Source organism: Coenobita brevimanus, chromosome 109, assembly GCF_032717465.1.
Source record: "Coenobita brevimanus isolate Jiangsu-jjx chromosome 109, ASM3271746v2, whole genome shotgun sequence".
NCBI lineage: Eukaryota > Metazoa > Arthropoda > Malacostraca > Decapoda > Coenobitidae > Coenobita > Coenobita brevimanus.
Window position 1 is genome coordinate 28,930,317 of NC_137062.1, and position 24,511 is coordinate 28,954,827.

The 24,511-nt window shown below is 41.1% G+C and overlaps 1 protein-coding gene and 1 non-coding gene across 2 annotated transcripts in view; one reads left to right on the plus strand and one right to left on the minus strand.

The window, feature by feature from the left end:
- The window catches only part of LOC145417171 (uncharacterized), a 223,224-nt gene that overhangs the window by 26,066 nt on the left and 172,647 nt on the right, over nucleotides 1-24,511 (minus strand). Inside the window, exon 2 of the mRNA XM_080285948.1 lies at nucleotides 15,076-15,196. Within this exon, the coding sequence (XP_080142074.1) occupies nucleotides 15,076-15,179 (104 nt within the window). The 5' untranslated portion in view covers nucleotides 15,180-15,196. The remainder of the gene's footprint in view (nucleotides 1-15,075; nucleotides 15,197-24,511) is intronic.
- LOC145417258 (5S ribosomal RNA) lies at nucleotides 19,481-19,599 on the plus strand. Its single transcript, XR_013900470.1, has one exon. It is a non-coding gene; the product is annotated as a 5S ribosomal RNA (ribosomal RNA).

A 24,511-nucleotide genomic window follows, 5' to 3' on the forward strand; every position in this document is an offset into this window, starting at 1 on the left:
CAATATCTGTGTCATTTGAGATTACAGCAATTCCTTGTGGAGAGTCTTGAAGAAGGAGACGTTGTTGTATGATGATAACATCAGGCTCTTCATGGGTAATATCCATGTCATGCCTATGTACCACCAGGCCACCATTACTGATCTCAGTGGGAGTTGTCTTTTGACCTGTTATTACTAATTTGTGGGTCTGAAGGCTCTTTTTGTGGAATTCAAAATCATTTCTCAGTTCCAACCACATGAAATCTATGAGCTGGACCTTGTTCTCTACAACACCCAGAACCACCTTCTGTGGTAGTAATGCTGTATCCATACCCAGTTTATGAACTCTACTTGCATCTTTTGTCCTAGATGGCCTGGCTGTGGCTTTGATGCTCTAGTCAGAATATCAATCGTATACCAGGTGCACATCTTGTGATGAGAAACACCTCCGAAATAGATACTTGGAGTTCTGAATGTAGTATCTTTTCTACCACAGTGCTTGACGTATATGAGGAAGCACATGACTAACACAGTATTTTAAAGTTCTCACATACTCCTCAGGTGAGGTGTCTGAGGAGTATGTGTGGAGTGACACGTATAGATCGAGTGCGAAATGATGAAGTGCGAAGGAGAACTGAAGTTGTGCGGGAGATGGCTGATAGAGTTGAGCAGAGGGTGTTGCGATGGTTTGGGCATATGGAGAGAATGGATGATGAGCGATTGGTGAAAAAGATAACTGGATCAGATGTGAGAGGTGTAAGGCTGAGAGGGAAACCACGAATAGGATGGATGGACAGTGTGAAGAGAGTGCTGGATGTGAGAGATGTCTGTTGAGCAAGGAAGAGTGGCTGTGAGTGACAGAAATGAATGGAGAAAAATTGTGAATGAATAAATGATGACGCAGCCCTGAGGGGATATTCTCCCGCATTTGGTCTGATCAGCTAGTCAGGTCAGGTGTGGGTAAGGGGATGGGTCTGTTATGATGTGGCAGAGGTAAACCAGCTCTGCTGTCGGGCCCTGCTGCGGATGTCACTGATTGCACTGCGCAGTTGACCCTTGTGCGGTGTGGTGCAGTGAGGATCTGTCTCTTCTTCCCTTTGGGGCTAATATGCGAATAAATGTGTTTGAATGGATGAGTAAATGGGGAGTGTGTCGTCCTGTCTCGGCTACCTCCCTTTCCATGGGAGAAACAGCCTAGGTATATAGATAGATTTGTGACCATACTTTCATCAAGGTGCTCTGCTTTCCCATCACTGTATATTTTACTGCACCTAATAACATTGCTAATCCTACTGGAATCACATTCAATCTGTCGGTCTTGTTTATCACATTAGTTGAATTTAAATGCGGAATAACAAAAGCGGTCATTTCACTTGCTATATTAAGCATTCACCCTGCACAACATACATATTACACTTCCACCAACTCCTCCATCATGCACTCACAGTTTTTCTACCTGAAAGTTAAATTCAATTAACCGATAATTAATGGAGTAATCAAACACGATGTTATTGGACAATCACATTCATATATTGCTTGTACCTTTTCCTTTTCGTCTGCAGAAATTACTATGACCATGAGAGCATGATTCACTTCTGCCACGACATGTCATTACCAGTCAATATACTCGTACAAGATGCCTGAAAAAAATACCATGTGTTAGCAACACAAAAGATAATTATACAGGAGTAATGAGTACAGCAGAAGCATGTATACAAAAATACAATGAGTCTGTGTAGTGAAACAATTATTTTGCCTTTTCACTTACTAACTTGATTTACATGACTGTTCAGAAAAGCATTTCTCTAAAAATATTTACTTTGTCAAGTTATTCATGGAAATAATGGAAACTGTACCACTCCTGTACATTTTATTAGGTTTCTGAAGCACACTTCAGCACATTTAGTAACTGCCGGCCATCTTGGACGCCATCTTAAATTACACAAAATGCTCAATGGTGACAAGAGGGCACCCGACAGACTCCAAATCTACACATTCTGAGCTTTTAATTTACACCAAGAACCAAGCCATTGACAGCATTTGAAGGTACCCCCCAAAATCTTGATTTGGCTGCCGGACTAGTCAGGCCATATCGTGATACTTCTAACCCTTCGCAATACAGACACATCAACACCACAATGCTTCTTAACATCCCAAGTTGTGTGCGTGTGTCTCTACACAACTCCACATGTTCCTCTCAACTCATTGTCACTCCTCTCACTGTTGATTTGTATACTTCCAACAGAACCCAGTCTTCACCTGCACAGTGCATACTTTAGAGGAGGAAAAACTATACTATCGTTTAATGACTTCTAGGCTTTCATGCTCACTTCCCTATTCCATATCACTGCCTTCTGTATATTGTATAGTACCTACGACTTTCCTTCCGTGCTGTAATTTTCTTAGCACTTCACTATAAATTCCCTTCGTTGTTTACCACACAACACGAATATCTGGAGGAACTCACGGTATCCATTAGAAACTTGTTTAAAAAATAATTATCTAGAGACATTTAGTCATAATACTGGTAAAACAGTATAATTAAACACTCAGTGTAATGCATAAGATAGTACCACGGACTCTTTAAAGATGAGACGTCACAGTGATAACTGCACACATGATATACAGTATGTATATCTATATTTTGACCAAATTGAATTAATGTCAATCGGTCGCCTTACAGCTTACCATAACCAAGTACTTCTTCCGCCCCTGTGTGGAGTACAACTCTCATGTGTGGGGAGGCTCCCCACATACAGCTCTTCTCAATAGGGTGGAGTCTAAGGCTTTTCGTCTCATTAACTCTCCTCCTCTTACTGACTCCTTCAACCTCTGTCTCTTCGCCGCACTGTTGCATCTTTATCTCTTTTCTATCGCTACTTTAATGGTCACTGCTCCTCTGAACTGTCTGCTTGCATTCCTCCACCTCTACGACGGGCGCGTAGCACCTGTCTGGCAGCAAACTCTCATCCTTTTTCTGTCCAACTCTCTAATGCAAGAGTTAACCTTTACTCCCAGCCTTTCATTTATGCAACAGGTCAGCACTGGAACTGTCTCCCTCTGTCTGTATTTCCTGCTGCCTATGATCTCCAGTCTTTCAAACGCAGTGTGTCCAGGCATCTCAAAATGATTGGATCTTGAATTTGGCTCTATATTGTATTTTGTTTTTCTCTTGGAGGGAACTGTTACTGCGGGCTCATGGCCTTTGGTTCCTTCTTTCTCGCATTAAAAAAAAAAAATTCCTCCCATGACCCTGTCTTGACCCAATTGCAGTCGTTTATTGCACCGCAGTCCACATTTCCTCACAAACTCTCTCTCCGCCATTATTGTCTATCGATCTTGCGTCTCACGCCATGTCCAAGCACGTCGTCCAGGGTGGTTGCACAGGGTGGTTGCGTTAAAACATGACGCTCCAACTGCAGTCCTACTCTCTGCACCACATAACCTTTTGCACACACTCCAGGACATGCTATCTATCATAATGTCCCCAAATCAGTCTTTATTTTACATTATCCTTAAACCAGAATCCTGCTATTGCCCATCATCCCATTTCATCTGCTTATATTCTTCACTGCCTGTAGTATTGACTGCATATTTCTCATCAGATCCCAAACTGTACAGTGTGACCAAGGTAAAGTCCTTTGACTTAATCCAGACTACCGCGTAGCCTTCGACCGTTCATGCTGTTCCACTCCACCTGTATTTACTCTTCGTCCTCACTATACATCTATTGACCCATCGACTGACGTCCCAAAATCCGAGGCTTACTGTCTGTCCTTCAAATGCCTTCGTGAAGATTCAGCATCGATCCTTCCTTCCATTCCGCGTCACTTCCCAAGGATGTTATTGGTTTTCGTGGACCTACGGGTCAACACCTTTTTCGGGTATTTTCCCTCACTGTTACCACGACAAAAGTGCTACCTCACCTACTCGCTTTCATTGCATCCTACATAGCATTACCATAAACATTATTATACCCAGAAATTCAAATACAGGTACCTGTACGATATAGCTGAGGAGTAAAATTTATTCCGTGATCCAGAGAAAATGTATATCTCGTAGGAGTGACATGTGTGATATCCATAAAATTTTACATGCCCTTTCCTATATTACCCCCAGCGTGTTGTAGGGTCCGTGGACTGACTCCATAACAACTATTATTTTTTAGTGCGAGAAGGTCTTTTACCTGCAGTGAAGCCGACAGGTTTATACTCGTAAGTGGTACATTTGGGGATTCCCCCCTCCCCCCTTCTCCTTGAAGGAAAGTTCGACTACCTGGTCTTGGAGATCTCGAAGCTACTTTCTTATGAAATACAAGATTGCAAAGCTTGAAATTTTGAGTTGATTTAACATATCAGCTGCTGTGTCAGCTGACGAATCAGCGGACTGTTAGGCGATTTTCAATTTCGGCTATATGGAAGCGGTTTAGGTATTATCTCATGAAATACAGAGTCGCTCAGCTTGAAGCTTTGAGTTGATTTTACATGTCAGCTGTTGCATCAGCTGATGCAGCCACTGATTATTTGGCATTTTTCAATTCTAGCCTTAACGAGGCATTTTAATAAAACAATTTCATATATTCTTTGAGTTTCAAAGAGAGAAACTTTTAAAATTGGCTGCAGTAGTTTCGCCAGGTCTATGAAAATGGTATTTTTTTTGTATTCTGAGCATTCTGAATAATTCTGCCCAAATTAACTCCATCAGTACTGAGATGTTTTATTATTGTTGCTAACCCCAAACAATTTTTTATTCTACTTGGAAAAATTTCTGTGTTTTGAAAGAATTAATGATGTCTAATCAAAGTCTCTAATCACTCCAACTCCTACGGCGATTAAAGTTTGTATGAATGTAGCAATAATAATATCTACAAAACGTCAGTGTGATGAAGGGGTTCAGAGACCTCAAAGTTACTTTGTGAGAAACATTGTCTATTTGGAAAAGGTTAACGTTTTCTTTTCTGGAGGCATTGCTAGATAAAAGAAATAATTTACATCTCCGGAATTCGTTCCTCCGCTCAGTGCCTACCCATCACCTCAGCTTACATCCGTGACCACTATACCACAAAGCAACATGCGTGAACCATCATATTCTCCAGTAGTGTAGGTTAACATGACCACTGGCTACGTCGTACAGAACACGATATATCCATCTTGGTACCGATGTGTACATACCTTAATTACTGGGCCAATTAGGAAGGCAGCAGCAAGCCAAGCTGTCTCTGCCATATACCACACTATGCATTACCCATGTGCTAGGAAGCATATACCTGTACACTATGCAGCATTTCCAGAGGTGGCGGTAGAGGTCTGAGGTCTGGTTAAACTATGTACTTGTGCGCCACGGTTCATATCGCAGAGGCGGCCGGAAATTATTCTATCATGCAAAACGTTGCTGCCGGAGTAATAACGTGGTGTCCCGTGGCTAAAATGGCCTGCACTAAGGCAGCTTAGTCTCACTCCCTCCTACTGTACATGCAGGGCCGTTCGCGAGACGAAGGGGATTGCATGAATTGGTTACCGCTCTGTCAGTACATGCTCCACTACGAAAGGTTCTTCTCAAATTAAATAGATTCATGCGGAGATAGGAAGTGTAAATCATAATCCACACCCTAGTTCATATCACACGCCACACCTTACACGGCCACAACTGTCATTGCCACACAACATTGACTCACTTCATAATTCCACACCTCACACTGAAAAATTTCACGTTGCCGTACCTAAAACTTCCATACCGCACATTACCAAACCTCATACTACCATACATATAACCACGACCCATAATACCATACGTCACTCTGCCACATCTCACATAGCATCCATACACAAAAATACTTTAAAATGCACGACTTACGCCCACATCACACTACCACGCATATCAATGGCACATCCCACACTAACACAATCACACTGTCACATCGTGTATTACAACGCCCTACATTTCTACACCTCGCACGACCACATCTTGAACTACTACACCTCACACTACCACACTTCACACTGGTACACCATACACTACCAAGCCTCACATTACAACACCTCACATTACCACACCCCACACTACCAACTTGCACAACTCGCACTCTCTCACCTCACACTACCACATCTCAAAGTACTACACCTCACACTACCACCTAGCTATCTACCACACCTCATACTACCACGTCGATACTTATCACATCTCACACGAACAAACTTCACATTACCACACCTCACACTAAGCACCACACACTACTACATACGATACTGCCACATCTTGCACTACCACACCTCACATTACCTCACTTCACACTACCATACCTCACACTACCACACCTCTCACTGCCACATCTCATATACCACAAGACACACTACCACAGGTAACTCTACTGAACTTCACACTACCACACCTCACACCGTCACATCTCACATTATCACACACACACACACACACACACACACACACACACACACACACACACACACACACACACACACACACACACACACACACACACACACACACACACACACACACATCTCGTAATATCACACCTCACACTACCACACTCACATCTCACACTGCCACAACTCTCTATTTACCCTATCACTATAATGACGTTTTAAAGTGAAACAGAGCTAGTGTATTACATCCCAGCAAGATTTTCTTGAACTTAGTAAACACCGTGCATACTGAGGGATCCAATGTCATATTTGTCTTGTCCAGTTAAATAAATAAACGAAAAATAAAACTCAACTGAACTCAGTATAATCGTGCAAATACTGTACCTAATATAAAATATTAAAGATGCCGTCGTAGAAATGGGATTAAATGGGAATCCTAAGTAAAGTGTGTGTGTGTGTGTGTGTGTGTGTGTGTGTGTGTGTGTGTGTGTGTGTGTGTGTTTACTGAAAAGGCTCAAGGTATAGGTTGGCTAGTCCTTTCCCTGAGGATCATTGGTCTTCTCACATGCAACTGATGACTCACATACCCTAACTTGTAATTACGTAGGCGCTGCTACCAAACAGTCAATACTTGTACTCTGGCAGATGGTGCCACACATCATGATACACCTCTCACTGCCACATCTCATATACCACACGACACACTACCACATGTACCACTGCCTGGCCACTACTTTCAAACCATCTGTACACCGAGATACATTAGGACTGCCTCATTCAGAACTGATGTAATTGTGTGTGTGTGTGTGTGTGTGTGTGTGTGTGTGTGTGTGTGTGTGTGTGTGTGTGTGTGTGTGTGTGTGTGTGTGTGTGTGTGTGTGTGTTTCTATGCATATTTTATAGTAATTATTTGGAGATCAGCATCTTTAAGCGTTTTCAGGGCCTATTCCTTCCGACTTTTCAGTGAAGTGCCTTCCAGTACACTTATAGATAATAATGATCTTAACTTACGTGAAAATACTAATAAAATTAATTAGTTCTGAATATGCTAAAAAAGCTACCTAAAATTCGTCACCACCATCATCATCACAACCATCATCACAGTCATCCCGCTTGTTTTCCCATTTGTAGGTGTAATATCTGTATCAGGCAGGGAGTGGACATAGAGAATCGACTCCAGTTATCTCACTCAATGATTAATAAGTAAAAGACAGGCTGAAATTACTCTGTCTTTATTTGCAGAGAGGAAAAATTTACAAGTTTCTTGAACACAACACCTTTGTCCCTACATTTTCTCCTCGACGGCTTTCCTCTCTCTTGCCATTATGAAGGTGCAAAAGGGTATGCTTGATGACGCACAATATTAGCTCAGTGAGGCCATGCTTTACGTATGAGAACAATAGGATCCCGGTCAAGTACTTTTGCGCTGTTATTTACACATAAAACAAAAAATAGTTTGCGTCATCATAAGAAACAGAAAGTGTCATAAAGAGTCATGATCACGGACTTTACCAAAACATACACATTTACCAATCTGTCTGCCTCATCCATTCATCCACTTCCCTTAGATCAATGAATACAGTACTATCTACCTATCTTCTCCAGAAGCCTTATTCCCGTTAGGTGCGGCCACAAACAAATCGCCTCCATGCCACCCTGTCCCCCATCATTCCACTGCCATCCCCCAGCTCACACACTCCTCTCTCATGTACTTCTCTATTCTATCTCTCCATTTCATCCTCGGCCTCCCCCTCCCTCTCTCCATCTCTGCCTCACTCACATACACTCTCCTCGTTAGTCTCTCGACCTCCATCCTCGCCACATGGTCAAACCGCCTCAATGTATTTCTTCTAATGCTTTCCATCAGATCCACATCCACACCACAACGCTTCTTCACTTCCTCATATATCAGTCTATCTCTCCATCTTATTCCATATACTAATCTAATAACTTATATCCACTGCCCTCACTCATGACTTCTGTTCTTCCAACAAGGTCCAAGCTTCACATCCATACATTTGAGTTAGTATCACAATACTATCATGCAACGACTTTTTTACTTCTATGCTCACTTCCCTATTTCCTATCAATGCTTAAAAAAAGGATAGCAACCTTTCTTCCTTGTTGTACCCTTGCAGGCGCTTCATCCTCCAAACCTTCATCCTTACTCTTCACACTACCCAAGTACTTAAATGCACTCACGTTTTCCATTTCTTCATCATCCAACCTCACACATTCAGCGACTTAATTTCTCCCGAAGACCATAGCTTTACTCATCCCTACATTCACCTTTAGATTCCGTTTCTTACACACTTTCTCAAACTCATTCATCAGGCTTTACAGTTTCCCTTCGTCTTCACTTCTAGGAGTAGACTGTAGCACCAGTCGAACAGGACAGTACTCCCAAGGTGGATGGAAAGCTGATGACAGGGAGAGCCGTAGCTCCCGTTTCATCAGCCCTCGGGACTAGTTTCTGACCATCTCACTTTGCTGAACTTTTTCAGTGTTTCAGTAACACAGAGAGTAGGCCAGAATGCTCTCCAATAAATGTTTTTCTAACTGTGAACATCAAGCTACATGCACAGTACACACTACACTTCCTTAAAAAAAAAAAAAAAAAAATGGCATTAGTATATCAGGCCTCGGAGTCCCATGTGGGGGTACCATAAATTCCCCCAACATCCGTCCCTCTCCTACTCAAAGAGATGCCTGGAACCAATGTCTGACACTTCTTCTTCATTTCTACAACATTCGTGGCATTTTCTTTAACTTTTTCTATGTTGAAAACCACCTTTCCTGCTCTAAACCTCACCTTTTCTTGACAGAGGCTCAGCTGTCTGAGGCAACTAACAGCAAACCCTTTTCTGTTTCCTCCTACTTTCTCTATGCTCATTTCAAAGCCAAAGGTGGCTGTTGTGTCTATCTACGCAACGATTTATACTGCTCTCGTGTTCCTGAACTTGATTCTTCTGAATTCTCTACTCTCTGGCGTTGACTTTCTTGTTACTCTCTAACTAAACATATCTGCGCAGTTTACTTATCTCCTAATTCTACTGACTTTGAAACATTTTTCGACTATCTTACTTCTACAGTGAAACACATTCTATCCATTTCTCTTATCTCTGAAATCTCCATTCTAGGAGATTTCAATGTTCACCACCACCTACGTCTTCCCTCTCCTTTCACTGATCCACCTGGTGAACAAGTGTACATCTTTTCTATCCTTAATGACCTAGAGCAGCTTGTACAGCACCCTGCCCGTATTCCTGACTGCCTTGGAGAGAGCTCCAACATAATTGACCTCTTTCTTACAACTAATCCTTCTGCTTACACTGTTAATCTTCCTTCTCCGTTGGGCTCCTCCGACCACAACCTTATTACTTTAACCTGTCCTATTGCTCTGATACGGCCTGTGGGCCCTCCAAAGAAACGTTGTTTGTGGCACTTTGGAGCTACGGACTGGGAGGCCCTCAGAGAGTACTTCTTTGATTTTCCATGGAATGATTATTACTTCCATGGTGGGGAGCCATCTGAGTGTGCCTTGCGCATTATGGAGGTTATTCCGTCGGTCATGGAAGCATACATTCCCTTCTCATATCCTTTGACTAATGCAAGAAAGCCTTGGTTTAATCACGCTTGTTCTAATGCTGTCCACAACAAGGATAGGGCCTATAAAAGGTACCAGAGCCAACCCATCCCTGAATCACATCTTGTTTATGTTTCTGCCCGGAATTATGCTTAGTCTGTTCTTCACTCTGCTAAAAATAATTTCATCTGTACTAAATGCTCTCAACTTTCCAACTCGAATTCTTCCCCTCTCCTTCTGGCACCTTACCAAAAACCTTTCTAACAACTTTACCTCATCATCCTTCCCTCCTCTTTTCTGTTCTGATGGCTCTGTAGCTATTTCTTCTACTGATAAAGCAGATCTCTTCGCTCAGACTTTCTCCTCCAATTCCACCTTAGATGACTCCGGTGCTGTTCCTCCATCACTTCCCCCCTCAGACTTCCTCATGGCTGACATTCAAATTTCTCCAGCTGATTTATTTTCTGCCATCACTGGCCTCAATACTAATAAGACATATGGGCCTGATGGAGTCCCTGCTGTTAGTCCTCAAGAACTGTGATTCTGTGCTTACACCCTGCCTAGACAAACTCTTTCACCTTTGTGTTTCTACTTGTGCCTTTCCTGCTTGCTGGAAGTTTGCTCTCAGTCAGCCAGTCACAAAGAAGGGTGACCATTCCCAACCCTCAAACTATCGTCCAATTGCTTTAACATCCTGTGTCTAAAAAGTATTCGAGTCCATTTTCTAACAAAAAACATTTAAAGCATCTTTCCTATCACAACCTTCTTTCTGATGGTCAGTATGTGTTCCGTCAGGGACGCTCCACTGGCGATCTTCTCACTTACCTTTCAGACTCCTGGTCATCCTCCTTTTGGGACTTGGCGAAAGCTTTGCCATTGCACTTGAGATCTCAAAGGCCTTCGATGAAGTCTGGCATAAATCTTTAATTTCCAAACTGCCCTCTTACGGTTTCTATCCTTCTCTCTGTGCCTTCATCTCTAGCTTCCTTTCTGGTCGTTCTATAGCCGCAGTTGTAGACGGCCATCGTTCTTCTCCTAGATCTATCAACAGTGGAGTTCCCCAGGGCTCTGTCCTATCACCACCTCTCTTCCTTTTATTCATCAATGACCTTCTAAGCTGTACATCTAACCCTATCCACTCATACACTGATGACTCCCTTCACCTTTCCATTCGGTTCCTGCAACGTCCATCTCAGCAGTTACTTCAAGAAACAAGGGATGAGACTGGCACACCTACAGTAATGTCTGACTTGGCTCGTACCTCTGACTGGGGTAAAAATAATCTTGTTTTTAATACACCAAAAACTCAGTTTTTACACCTATCAACCCAACACCATCATCCACAGGAGTATTCAGTAATGTTTAATGATGTCCAGCTCAATCCTGCATCATCCTTGAACATGCTTGGGGCTTCATTCACTCGGGACTTATCTTGGAAAGATCACATTTCATCTCTTGTAAAATCTGCTTCCAAGAGATTAAGTGTGCTAAGCCGACTCCATACCTTCTTTACCCCCCACACAGTTGTTGACTCTATACATGGGTTTTATTCGCCCCTGTTTAGATTTCAACACTCATGTGTGGGGAGGCTCCCCACATACTATTCTTCTCAATAAGGTGGAGTCAAAGGCTTTTCGTCACATCAACTCTCCTCCTCTTACTGGCTCCCTTCAACCTCTGTCTCTTTGCCACACTGTTGCATCTTTATCTCTTTTCTATCGCTACTTCAATGGTCACTGCTCCTCTGAACTGTCTGCTTGCATCCCTCCACCCCTACGACGGGTGAGTAGCATCCGTCTAGCAGCAACCTCTCATCCTTTTTCTGTCCAACTCTCTAATGCAAGAGTTAACTGTTACTCCCAGTCCTTCATTTATGCAACAGGTCAACTCTGGAACTGTCTCCCTCTGTCCGTATTTCCTACTTCCTATTATCTCCAGTCTTTCAAACGCAGTGTGTCCAGGCCGCTCGAAATGAACGGATCTTGAATTTGGCTCTCTTTTGTATTGTTTTTGTTTTTTCTTGGAAGGAACGGTTTGCGGGCTCCAGTGTCGTATGCACGGAGTGACTTATGCTGAAAGTTACCGTTCCGCTCAGTGCGCATGCGCCGAGTGGCCGTTTAGTTTCTATTTTGAAAGTATCTGCATGTTTTCTCAAATTTTGTGCCATTTATCAACAACATTGTATGAAATACATGTGCCAGGAAGATAGTTGGATGTCTTATCAACCTGTAGGTAACTATAGGTCGATATATGGATATATATAAATAAAGATATATATGTATGTTACAGGCAGATTGTGAAATTAGTCATTTCGTGAATTAAAATTAGTTAATTTAGGTTTATTTAGGTTAGGCTGATCTAGGATAAGGTTAGGTTAAGGTTAGGTTAGGTTTGGTTAGGTTAGGTTAATTTAGGCTTAATAAGGAAGGGGACGGTAACTTCCAGCATAAAGTCACTCCGTGCATATGACACCGGCCTTTGATTCCTTCCTTCTTGCATAAAAAAAAAAAAAAGTACTGTCCGCAAACAACAGTACAGGAAGTTTCCAAACATTGCCCTCTCATATTCGGGCCGCTCCAATATCCACTGCCCCACCTTGTATCTCTTTTACAATCCCATCCATATACAGATTGAACAACCATAGAGACATGACACATCCCTGTTTCAATCCAACATTCAGATGGGAGAGTTCATGCAGTTCGCTATCCACACGTACTGCAGCCTTAGCACCCTGATACATGCTCTTCATGACATTCAACAACTCTCCACAATCCTTATATATCCACTCTGTCATATGCTTTCTCCAATTCCACGAAGGCCACATACAACTTCTTTCCCTTCTCCAGGAACGTTTCAGGTAAAAACTTAAGGTTGAATATCTGATCTTCACAACCTCGTCCCTTCCTAAAACCTCCCTTTTCTCCTCCAAGTAATTCCCTTGTTATTCCCTAACTCTGTCAATAATTATCGTACCATCCATTTTTCCCATTACACTCAGAAGATAAATGACCCTATAATTACAACACACTTCTTTTTCCTCTTTTCCTTTGTACAGGGAAATAATTATACATGACTTCCAATCCTCCGGGACTCTTGTCTTCCTCCCAAGCCAATCAGTACATCTTCTCTATCCATTCTACTACTATCTCCTCCCCATACTTCATCATTTCACCACACACTCCATCAATTCCTGGGGCTTTCCTTGTTTCGACTTTCATCATTGCCTCCACTACTTCCACCCTACTCATCTTTTCCTCCCTTCTCACCTCCCTCCTTCTCCCAGCCTCTCCGAGACTTATACTCGCATTCCTTTCATTCTCTATGTTTAACAGTTCCCGTATGCAATAATGGTAAAAATATAACGGCAACACAAAATGCCTAATATAAAAGTATTGAAACATATCCTGAATGTAATTTCATATACAGTGTGAGAATACAAATATGACTAATACTAATGTGACTAAGCAGGAAAAATATATCAGAGATGAGGTAGGGTCCAGACAGCAAGGAAAATGGAAGTGTGTGATAGCGGGACAACTAATCAACAGCATGCCTAGTGAAACGGATCATATACCCATTCATTCACCATTCAAGGCATCGGAATTCTGGCTTCACATCACTGATGTACTTTTTCAAACGTAACATCAAAGTAAAATAACAGACAAAATTAATCTGGTGATCAGCAAGAAAAAAACATGGGTGTCAAAGCCTTGTCAAACATTTTTCCGTACAATACTCATCCAGCTGTCTCGATCCTTCGTCAGTTTCCTAGCCTGACAAGCACACTGATTTATAATTGTTATCCATCCTCTTCTTGCCCTGCCACACCTCCACCCACATAAAACGCACGTATATACAGTATGTCCATTTCACTCCTTTATTTATACTTATTCTTTCCTCATGATTACCCCAACTAGACACAATCTTTTCAACTCTTGTCCTCGGAGCTCCTAACTCGGTATCATGATCATAAACACTTTCAGTATTTTACACACGTTACTCTGTTTCTTGACTTTTTTTTTTCATGCCACACCAAAGTCTCACATCCATTGGTTAATGCGAGTAATAATACTCCGTTTAGCAATCTTCTTGCAGTTGCCACGCTCAAACTTTTGATTTGTATTAAGGCCTTCACTGCACATGCACATTTCTTTCCCTCCGCCACCCTACTTTCCTTTTCCATTAAACATTTAGCTTTCTTTTCTATCACAGCACCCAGGTACTGAAACTCTCAAACTATTTCAAGTTAAACACCATAGAACGTTAAAGGAAATATGCAAATGAAATTACGGTCAATACGGCAATAAACTAAATCAAATTTTAATATATGTTGTCCATTTATATGAATATTCAGAAAAAGATTAAGGAAAACATGATATTTAGGTTCCAAGGGGATAACAGTCGCAGTTTTATACCTTATTTGGCAATTATATGATACACAGTATTCGAGAGAACTAGTTTCGTTAACACAATATGACCATCCAAAATATTATAGGACGATTAGAAACTGTAATAATAATGGGACACTATATCCACAGTTCATTTAACTTTATCACTACAATCAGAATGATGTATGACACTGGTTTAATAGTATTACTTATGATACATATCCAGTAAAATGTGTACTATCACATAACTGAACACAGAAACACAGAAGGTGGCAGAAACTTCATGGCCTAACTTCATGAGGTGATTTCTAAGGTCCATCTAAGACAAATATGTTTTATGAAAAAACTCTATGTTGCATTCGTAATGGCTATAGAATATAAGGCATTTATATATGAACAGCGATGGTGTGAAAAGCCACTAGTATCACCAGTTTATTGCTAATTTCTATGCTCTCCATCGTTTTATTCTGTGGTTAGGTAGTGCATAGTGTACGTAGATATTAGTTGTTCGTACTGAAAGCGAGCTGTAAGGGGCATAGAAGCTGGCCCGAGGGTGGATACTTTTTGTTTCTTATACCACTAGCGTGAATATAATGGAAACCCTGTACCTCATAGCCGTCGATCATCCGAGGTTTATTTCTTGAGAATATGTATGAGAATAACCTGGGAATTCACCTTCTGAAAGAAGTGTGCACAGTCCAGGTATAGCATTCAAGACACACAAGTGGTAATGTCTTACCTGGAGTGCAAGCAGAGGCGGTCAAGGGCGGGACCATGAGCGAAACCATAGTTGTGGGCGTGACCGTGTGCTTGGCCGTGGCCGTGACCGCTGCCTGTGTACATTCTGAACGTACCACCACCTGGGAAGGGGGGGGGGGGCTTGACATTTATAGCAATATCTCTCTATATGTGATGTTGATAAAATAACATTATTTTCACAGGAGCATTTAGCTTAAGGTCAGGGTTTATGGAAATAATAATGAAGTAAATAACAACATAAAATACATGTTAAGATGTACTGAGTAGATAATGAGAACTTATTTTTGCTGCAGTATTTGTACTAATGATTAGAGCAAAAATATAACAATGACATTTTATAAAATATCAATAATCGTAATACACTGTATACAAGTGAAACAATAAATTACTAAACACACACACACACACACACACACACACACACACACACACACACACACACACACACACGCACACAAGCATGCACGCGCGCTCCTATCCAGCCAATTTCCTTCACCATGTAAAATAAAGGGTCCCAATGGGGATACAGAGAGAGAGAGAGAGAGAGAGAGAGAGAGAGAGAGAGAGAGAATTAGGTAGATGCTGGACCATTAGGGCGGTAATTTAGGTTTCTGTAAAGCTACAAAACCTACGAATGGCAGTGAGAGAGGGGCACGACTGTTCTTTGAGATGATCTGGCTTCTAAGAGAACTCCCTCTTATGAAAGTGTGTGTGTGTGTGTGTGTGTGTGTGTGTGTGTGTGTGTGTGTGTGTGTGTGTGTGTGTGCAGGAATACTGAGCACCTAAGGAGGTCATGCTGGTGGTTTTGATCTCACGGCAAAAATGATAAAAAACGCCTGAGAACAAAGTAAAGGTTGACATCGGTACGAAACCTCTTTCAAGGCTTGATTGATTATCGTTTGACATTCGTAACATTTGTCAATATTGCTGCAAGATTGACAACGTTGATGTTGTTCGAGAAAAACGAAAATGTGCTTTTTTATAACAAATTGTTTGGATCATTGTTCAGGTACAAAATAAAATAATCAAGCTCGTTGAGTGATACCTGGTCACTTTAACGCGTGTTGTTGATATCGGACATTTCGTAGTATGTTTCCCTTAACGATTTATTTTGCCTATAACATATTTAGCTACTTGCAGCATATTTTTTTTTTTTTTATAATTATAGAAATAGTTTGCATCAGTAACACAGAAAAGAATCTCAGACTGTAAAAAAGCACAATGAGGAGAAAAATGTAACGAAAGATCACGAGCAAAGGAGACTACCATATATTTCTATATTCCACCCATATTTTTCTAGGCTAATTATTTCTCATTATTAACGTTGGGTCTGGTTACTTGGATGGGTGACCGCCTGGGAACACCAGATGCTGTTGGCATCCCTACGTGTCAAGTGGGGTTGGTGGAGGATTAGTGCCCCTCCCTGTAAAACAATTAACTCTAAGCCCTTGGCCACCCCGTTTGGGATACATGGCGTCTGGCAATGAATGAATGAATGAACATGGTTTACATCAACAACACAGGCTACTAGATGATGTTCACAAAGTATTTCGGAGAGGAAGAAGTGTAATGAAATCACTGAAGCAAAGGGAATCCCGTCCTTTGTCAACACATCCGATGCCAAACACCGTCAGACAACCAGCCAGGATCTCATACCACTCCCCATCATCTCGTTCCTTACCTCGCCAGTCCGACGCACCAGTCCAATTAAACCCTTAGGACAAAAAGGACATTGGAACAAGCACCCTAGGCTTGATTGGAATATCCTGGCTATCAAATATCGAGGGTAGATGGCGTGAGTGCCAGAGTGGGATTGAATGTCACTTTTATCCTCATACATTCACATTTAATTAAAAATTTTGCCAGTGCGAGGAAACGTATTCGGTGTGTGACAGCGGCATGTATTGCTGTTTACCTTTCATTTTATTGTCATGCCGGCCTTCATGATGACACAATCAGCCAATTGCCAGAGCAGTAGCTGGAGGATAATACTACAGTTCTGCCGACCAGAGGAGGGTTTTCTGAACAAAATTATCTGACTTCATAGAGAAGGGTAAATTGGAGAAGACGCGACCATGAGTGGATCAGATGATTATAAATTTATTGCCTACCATTAGCAAGGCGAGGAGATATAATTTCGTGTGTGTGTGTGTGTGTGTGTGTGTGTGTGTGTGTGTGTGTGTGTGTGTGTGTGTGTGTGTGTGTTCCCAACATACGTTGAAAAGTTGTGGAGGAATTTTCATCAAACCCTCATGAATTATCAACTACGTGGATGTGCAGGTCTATTTCTTTTGAACATTTGATAAAAAACGACCGAATGTCAGCCACCATATTATTAAATGTGGACTGGCTGTTTGCAAAACGCGATGACTGAATTCCGTTGAGGTTTGCGACCTGTCTTCAAATGTGGTTTGTAGGTAACTTACTTTATCCACCAACATATTTTTGGGGGCAGTTAGACTTCAGCCTCCTTGTTTTTGTTTCCTTTAACACAGACTTACGTTTTGTGCAACGCGGTGAATGAATTCCGTAGAGTTTAACGATTTTTTTATCACTCGCCTTTTGCAAATCGATGTGATAAAATTTTTGTCATTATACGCACGCATGAATGTGTGTGTGTGTGTGTGTGTGTGTGTGTGTGTGTGTGTGTGTGTGTGTGTGTGTGTGTGTTGCCAAAATATCTCGCCTGCAAATTTGGTTTCTAGGTAGCTTGTACCTTAGCCAACAACATATTTGGCTGGCGAGAAGCATACGACCCCCCGAATGCTTTTGTTTGAAGCTGACTTTTCCAATATATATATATATATATATATATATATATATATATATATATATATATATATATATATATATATATATATATTACATTAGTGAATTCATGAAATCCCTAGGGAATTCGTGAAATGAGTTTAAATTAGGATGGGTTAATGAAGGTTAGGCTGCAGTTAGGTTTTGGCTGAGATACTTTAGGTTAAGTTTAGGTTAGGTTAGGCTTGGTTAGTTAGGCACGGGTAGGTTATTTTTGGTTAATTTAGGTGAATGCTAAGTTATGTTAAGCGTTCATTTAACCTAACCTAACCTAACCTAACTAACCTGGCCTAACCTAACCTAAACTTAACCCAAATTATCCCAGCCTAACCTAAATGCAGCCTAAATTTAACCTATCCTTAATTAATCCATCCTAATTTAAACTCATTTCACGAATTCCCCAGGGATTTCATAAAATCACTGGTTAAACAAATTCCCTGTAACACACACACACACACACACACACACACACACACACACACACACATATATATATATATATATATATATATATATATATATATATATATTATATATATATATATATATATATATATATATATTGCCAGACGCCATAATCCCGTATGGGGTGGCCATTTGACTCTGAGTTATTTGTCTTACAGGGAGGGGCACTAACCCTCCACCAACCCACTTGACACGTAGGGAGCACGTATGGTTTGGTTATATGGTTACCACCCAGCGTTGTAAATGGTTTCTTGGCTTACAGGAAACCATTTGGCTTGTCACTCAATGTAAAGCCACCTGTAACGGAAAGAAAAGCATTAAGTAGTGACAGGAAAGATGGGAGAAATAGGAACAGAGGAGGGCAGGCACAGAAAAAGAATGATAAAGGCTAAGGAAGAAGTAGGCAGCATTACATCAAGTGAGTGGATGATGGTCGCCACCATTTACCACTAATATATATATATATATATATATATATATATATATATCTATCTATCTATCTATATATATATATATATATATATATATATATATATACATCCATCCATCATCCAATCCTACGTTGCCCCATGAGGAGCGTAGGAGCCCGGGGATAGGCAGTTGGTCCTGACATTTAAGATGAGAGTGACCAACCTCACTCTTCCCTGAGTGGCATTACGTGAGCAAGAAACCTCAACCATCCCTTGGATATAAACCTTCATCGGCTCAATCCGATTGGAGCACAATAATTACCCACTAAACCACCAGGCGCCAAAATTTGGTTATATGGTTACCACCCAGCGTAGTAAGTAGTTTCCTGGTGTACAGGAAACCATTTGGCTTGTCACTCAGTGTAGAGTCACCCATAGGCAGAAGGAAAGGGAAAGAATGAAGGAATGAAAGACAGAAGAGGGAGTGTAAAGTCACCAGTAGGCAGAAGGACGAGGAAAGAATGAAGGAAAGAAAGATAGAAGAAGATGGAAGGAAAGAAGGATGGAGGAGAGGACAGGGCAGACACCCGAGAGCAGCACTACATTGAGTGAGTGGATGGTGCGTGCCCCCACCTACCACACACACACACACACACACACACACACACACACACATATATATATATATATATATATATATATGCCAACGGCCATACCACGTTGAGTACACCGCTTCCCGTCCGATCAGCGAAGTTAAGCAACGTTGGGTCTGGTTAGTACTTGGATGGGTGACCGCCTGGGAACACCAGATGCTGTTGGCATCCCTACATGTCAAGTGGGGTTGGTGGAGGATTAGTGCCCCTCCCTGTAAAACAATTAACTCTAAGCCCTTGGCCACCCCGTCTGGGATACATGGCGTCTGGCAATGAATGAATGAAATATATATATATATATATACACACTGTGGCTAATTATTTCAAACATTCATCAGTCCCATTGTCATGATGAACTCTGGGAGCAGCAGCGAAAATAATAGAAGGAGAAGAAGACAGAGAGAGATAACTTAGCAGTATATGAAGCATGTGGATTGGTATGGAAAACATTATGGAAAAGTAAGTTAGATATATCGTTATGTACAAGGATACATATTCAGATTAAAGAACAGATGGAGCCTACACGCAACATACAAGACAGGTATATAGACAACTAAAATACCTTCACTGGAGCAGATAAACTGACAGATGCACATATAGAAGTACCGTAGAAAAGGCAGAGAAACACCGGAGTCAATTAATAGATGGATACTTTATGTTTATAAAGTGGAATGCAACTGACCTGGCGAAAGATATGGATAGATAGATAGATAGATTGATAGATAGGTAGATACCGAGAGAGAGAGACAGACAGACAGACAGACAGAGTCACAGCCTGACCTGACAAGCGGCGACAACTACATACAAAACGGTCTCCTGTGTATTAATAGAAGCACACTCGGTATTGCCAGTCTCACTCACTAACACAACAGTGGACCAGTGGGATGAAGAGGGAATACAAGGGAAAGGAGGGAAGGAGGGAGGAGGAGAGGGAAGGAAAGAAGGAAAAGGAAGAGAAAGGGAAAAGGGGAAGGTAGGAGAACTCTGACAGGGAAAAGAGAGAGGGAGACTCTAGATATGAAGGGAAGAAGAGAGAGAGAAAAACCAGGGGAGGAGGATGGATGGCAATCGGGAAGAAGGCAGAGACTTTGGAGGTAAAACTCAGGCACGGAAAGGCAAGGGTGGACGAGGGCAATGGTAAGGAGGAAAAACAGTGAGGAGGAAAAGGGAAGGGAGAACAGAATGCATAGGTAAGAAACAAATGTCCGCGGGGGAAGGGGGAGAGGAGAGATTGTTAACTGCAAGTGAAATAAAATGAATGTCTCATATGGACTAATGCATATATTAGATGATGGCTTTTCCCCGCTTTATTCACCACACCTTTGGCTAGATATTTACAGTATTTTGAGTACAGGCACTTACAATCAATCAATCAATCAATCAATCAATATATATATATATATATATATATATATATATATATATATATATATATATATATATATATATATATATATATATATATATATATATATATATATATATATATATATATATATATATATATATATATATATATATATATATATATATATACTGTATGTTACATATCTTGCGTATGTGGTAAGTATTGACGACTATCGTCTGCTCACTTGATGTAGCACTTCCTAATTCTTTCTTTATGACTTTACACAGTGATGAACCTAATGGTGTCTTGTAACCCAGGAAACTATTGGCAATGTTCGGTAGTAACCAAATAATGGGACGATGTGGAGCATACTATGATGCCCCAGTTAAATGGGTGGCGAGACGCAAATGAGGAGTCCATCCAGGAACCAAACCTCCACACACTTTCCCGCGCCTCGGCGAAGCGAGGCACTGTCCACCACAAGGAAACATCGATTCGCTGCACGAGCCAGCCCGGCAATGGCGATTATTTGCCTGAAGTTGGGTCTGCTCGATCAGACACACCGGATTTGATCTACTGCTACTACTACTACTACTACTACTACTACTACTTCTTCTTCTACTACTACTACTACTACTACTACTACTACTACTACTATTTCTTCTTCTTCTACTACTACTGCTACTACTACTACTACTATTTCTTCTTCTTCTACTACTACCAATACTACTACTACTACTACTGCTACTTTTTTTTATATATGACCAGCTCTGGGCATTGACTTCACAGCCCGTTACCAAGGCCCAGTAGTCCTCTTACATCCATACACCTCCACGTGTCACCTATTCTCCAAACTGAATACATGCTAGGGCTGTCTCGTACATGTCTCAATATTACTAGTTGTTTCAAAAGCATATCATGAGACTGACAGTGTTTAGAAATAGTGAGAAAACACCAATGACAATAACTGTGCCTTTAAACAGAGATGAATACTAAAATATCAAATGATAATATGTTTGCTGATATAATTATACATGCTACGAAGTATCAGTAATGAATCGAAGAAATAATACTGCCTACGCTGGAAGTTACTACGAATGCAAAGGAGCTAGCGGTAGGTGAACCAGAGTGACCAAAGAAAGTAAACGATAAATTTGACAGCCACTGTCTCATAGCATGTTAACGTAAGGATATAAAACAGAGACACAATTTATGATGTACCCATCAATAATCACACCGATATCTAATCTGGTGGCATAAGGAAACCCACAATAGCTCTGTCCATTAAATCACCATAAAAACGTGGTTTACTACGCCCAGAAACCAATAGCCATCATGTAAACACCACAGTAATATAAATATGCCTCGCTAGTAAGGATGTCCCCCTAAATTTATGTATCTACCTCCGGACTTCCATCCATCAAGGGATTGTATCGGGAGAGGGATTTTCAGGTATATTTGTATCCCTGCTAATTAACGATCCTTTTCACTTGACGTCCCCTCCATCCTTTTCACACTTGCCTGCATCAGTACTCAGCAAGGCATCGTTCTCGTTGGTTCCATTTTGTATACTCCATCAAAAAACTCAAGTGATGGATAGTTTTACGTGGCAGGCGGGGCGCCCATCATCATCTCACTGGATGTAATGTTGTCTATTTATTCCTTCGCCATTAATATTCTTTTTTTTATATATATATATTTGTCTTTCCTTCCCTTTTCTTATTTTTTCTAATCCTTCTTATCATATTTATTACTCTTCGTTCCACATGAGGTAACTCTACATTAAATAACACAACAAATGGTTTAATGTAACCTACAAAACTAGTTACAGTCCTCGACGGTACCCATATAACCAAAAACAAGATGACGTGGTGCCTACTATGGTCCCTCTGTTAACTTCGTGGAGTGACGTAAATTCGACGTCCACCAAGGAACCACACCTTCACACTCTTCCATGCGCCTCGTCGTGACGAGACTCTGTCTACAGCAGGAGAGATTCGGTTCACTGCACGAGATGGCACTGCAGGGACGATTGCTTGCTTGCTGGAAATGGGTCTGCTTGACCAGAAAGACCGGGGTCAACAACAACAACAGCAACAACGGCAACGACAATAATGAGCCTTGGTTCTATTTATGTTTCTACCTAAGGATAGTATATTTGAAAGAATACTGTATTGCTTAATACTGTGTGAAGCTCGTACCCCATGGTGTATCGATGAAGATCATCAAGACTACACATACATGAGAAATTACTGTGGTGTGTTTCAGGCATTTATTCCACAAATTCAAAACTTAAAGACAAATGCACCAAATCGTTCCTCCGAACGACCGCACACATTAGCGCTGTTGCATAAGTTATACGAAAAGACTACTTCCAGTGTAATCCGTGTGTGGCATAACACATTCTATATGTGGTATAACACTGGACACTAAAAGGAGGGGAGGGTGATGGACTGAAATCCCCCACTTTTTTTTTATTGGCGCAAAGAATGCGGCGACAACAAATATACTGGATTCGTATTATTAAACCTAAAGAGTTTCAGTTTTGATAAACTCGTCGGTAAATGACTCATTATTTACGGCACGAGTGAAACCTTGACTTGTTTCTTTACTAAGACTTCTCTCAAAAAATGTGAAACACTTTTTAGTTTAAACCCTCCAGGACGCTGAGGTCATTTAAATTTTATTCTTGCAGGAACCACTGGATTGTGATATGCTTAGTTCGGCACGCCTACTTGAGAAATATTTATTGAATTCTGTTTTATCCTCTCCAGTTTGAAATTTTTCCTAAGCCCAGTAAGATTATATGAAGATATGGAAATAACATGAGTTATAATCGCAGAGTAGACATTAAAGGGTTTCGTCTTTAGAACCTGCACGAAGACACCTGTTATTCTTGCTAGCTACAAACTGTTCGCTTTTGCATGGGATTTTTTTTTTTTTTTTAACTGAAGACAAGGGTTAGATATAGCTGTTATCAACCTCGTCAGTGCATGAAATCTTTTCCGAGTAGCATAGCATCGTCTGTAGCTAGCATGAAATCATCATCGTCACCATTATCATCATCAACAATATCATAATCCCGCCTCCATTTCCTATCTGTAGTTGGGATGAGATAGGGTCCGGAAAGCAAGTAAAGTAAACAATGTGGCAGTGGGAGAATTTATCAACAGCATGACCAGTGAAGTGGGCAACGCACCCTTTTATTTGTCATATAACCCCCTGAATTATGGTTCAAACTCATAGGCACACCGTTCTCGACGTAAGTTTATAATTACCTATGACACAGAATCAGGTTGAAAAAAAGGGGAGCCAAACCTTTTTGCCTGCACTCCTGCAGACAAAATTCATCTAGCCAGTTCGATCGTTTGTTAATTTCCTAGCTTTGATGGCTTCCATACCTCTCATTCTCTCTCTCTCTCTCTCTCTCTCTCTCTCTCTCTCTCTCTCTCTCACACACACACACACACACACACACACACACAGTTATTATGTAACTCCACTATCTTCTTGGCCTTCTTGTTAGTTGGCAATAAGCTAGGCTGCTGCGTTGTGTGTACCAAAATGTTGTCACCAACCCATTTGCCAAGAGGAAGATCAATTACAACTTCTCTTACATACTTTTCCACCGGCAGCAATAAGTAAGTAGATGAAGACACCAAATAACTACAAGGATTAATGAATTGTTACTAATTTAAAATGGCTGTTCTCACCTAAAGTGAAAAATAATTG